The following is a 2,145-nucleotide window of genomic DNA, read 5'->3' as shown; positions in this document are numbered from 1 at the left end:
CGGTGTCGAATAATTTGGTGTCAAATAAATCTGTGTCGAATCGAGCGGTGTCGAATCATACTGTGGTCAATAGAGTATCACCCTCCGAACACTCTGGGTCAGTAAGTCTAAATCGTCTTCTGAACTGCTCATAATTACGATTAGAAGAGGTGGTTTAATTTCGGAGTTTTCCTTCTTCTAGGCAGGTTGACATCCAAGTCTGACGAGCCCGGCCTGCCCGGATTTGAAGTCAGGGTTTACTCCACTATCCCAGTTGTTTTCGTCTCTGGGGGCTAACGGAGCTGGGAACTCTGGGTTTTTGTTCAAGGTTTTCCTTCCTCTATTCCCACTCTTAGTACGGGAGCTCGGTGAAAGGCCCTTCCGAGCATGGGTGACCCTACCAGGGACTCAAAAGAGTCCCCACCGGCATGGCCCCCTCACTTCACCGCTCCTAAGCCCGGGCACCACGACAAGGTGGTGGGAAATCGCCCGGGCGCCCAGAAACCTTTTTTTTTTTTGGCATGGGGGAAATGCTTTATGCATACCCTGACCCTGGGGTAGAGTCAGGGTTATGTGGGACTCCCTCTCCCCGCCGCGCAGGCGAAGAGAGGTGTACCCACTAAAACCTCCATGGTGTGCCCACTCTGCTTTTAGTAGGGGGGGATCCGGAATTCACGTTGTAGGACTCTGCCGAGTCCCCCCTGGAGCGTTGCATGCTTTGTCTATTTGACGGCACAGCGGGGCACACTCCGCTGCGCCGTCCCTTCCCTGGGCCGCGTGCAGGACGAGCAAAGGTCCCCACCCTTGCCCGTCGCGGCCCGCGCGGTGGTTTGAGGGGAGGCCACACCCCTCCCCCAGAAAGAGTCCTGGAGAATGGACGGTACCACCTCCAGGAAGGGAGAGAGCCTCCCATTACCGCGCTCTTCCCCACGTTTCCCAGGCCGGGGCGGCGGGCTAACGAGGGACCCGGCTCCCCCAACGCCCGCCGTCCCGGTTTGTCCCCTCCCTATCCTTTCCGCCCCTTTTGGAGAAGGAAGGAGGGGAGGGTGATCAATTTCATCCGGGAACTTGGCCCCCCGGGCGGGCGCGGGCAGCGGGCGGCCCTCCGCCCGCTCGCGCTCCATCCCGGGGAGGCCTTCTGAGATGGAGAGGGCCACGCTCCCTCTCTCTCTCTGCGGTCTCCTTCTGCTCCATTACAGTGGAGCAGAAGGAGATCACCGCGTCTCTTTGCTCGTCGTCCCCGGAGGCCAGTGCGCGAAGCAGTGCCTCCAGGGACATATCATCGCTAATTTTGGCGGCCAGCTCACGACGCTCGTTGGCCCACCGCGGACACTCCTCCGCGGTGTGTCGCGCCGTGTCGTTGGCCGCCCCACATTCTCGGCACTGTGCCGTCGGCTCCTTCCCGATTCGACACAGGTAATCACCGAAGCACCCGTGCCCGGTGAGCACCTGCGTCACCCGGTAGGTGAGGCGTCCAGTCCCGTTCTTCAGCCACAGGCAAAGATGGGGCCGGACAGCCTCGACGACCTTCTGGCGAGCCGCTCTCGGCTCGTCCAGAAGCTGCTCCCAGTCCAGAAGCAGCTGTCGCCGGGCTTGGGGCTCTGAGTTGGCAATGGCTTCCCGCAGAGGTTCGTCCGCCAGGCCCCCTTGCATCAACTCGACCCGCCTGTGATAGCGGACCGAGTACATTGCCGCAAGGAGGGCCAGGGGAGGGATCCCTGCCAGCACTCCCGCCGTCTCCGTGGCCACCGTGCGGTAGCCGCGTATGACGCGAAAGGCGATCGTTCTCTGGGCTTTGCGGAGCCCGTCAAACGGGCTCCGCGCCCCGCCCTCCGCCGCAGCCCGGCGCCCAGGAACCTAACTTTTTTTTTTTTTTTTTTTTGACGCTGGGGAAATCCTTTATGGATACCTCCATCTTTGGGGGAGAAGTGGGGGTTATGTGGAAGTCCCCCTCTCTGCCCGCGAGCGGAGGAGGGGTGTACCCACTAAAACCCCAGCGGTGTGCCATNCGTGCCTGTTGGTCTGGAGGACCCCGGGACCCCGTGAAGATTACGCCGGGGCCCTCCCAGGCGCTCTTCCGTGTACCTACACGGAGGGGAAGTGGAGAGAGGGAGGTAGGTCTCTCTCTTCTCCCCTGGCGGCCATTGTGCCGTTTCCTACTTGGTC

General features: G+C 61.1%; 1 protein-coding gene across 1 annotated transcript in view; it reads right to left on the bottom strand.

Annotated features, from left to right (window-relative positions):
• The window catches only part of LOC109862162, a 3,018-nt gene extending 1,350 nt beyond the window's left edge, over positions 1–1,668 (bottom strand). Inside the window, exon 1 of the mRNA XM_020442121.1 lies at positions 1,177–1,668. Coding sequence (XP_020297710.1) covers positions 1,177–1,668 — 492 coding nt within the window. The remainder of the gene's footprint in view (positions 1–1,176) is intronic.
• Between the last annotated feature and the right edge of the window lie 477 nt (positions 1,669–2,145).

The sequence above is a fragment of the Pseudomyrmex gracilis genome, unplaced genomic scaffold, assembly GCF_002006095.1.
Source record: "Pseudomyrmex gracilis isolate BER0280 unplaced genomic scaffold, ASM200609v1 scaffold_1432, whole genome shotgun sequence".
NCBI classification, from domain to species: Eukaryota; Metazoa; Arthropoda; class Insecta; order Hymenoptera; family Formicidae; genus Pseudomyrmex; species Pseudomyrmex gracilis.
The sequence above is the reverse complement of the archived record's forward strand: the minus strand, read 5'-3'. Positions and strand labels throughout refer to the sequence as shown.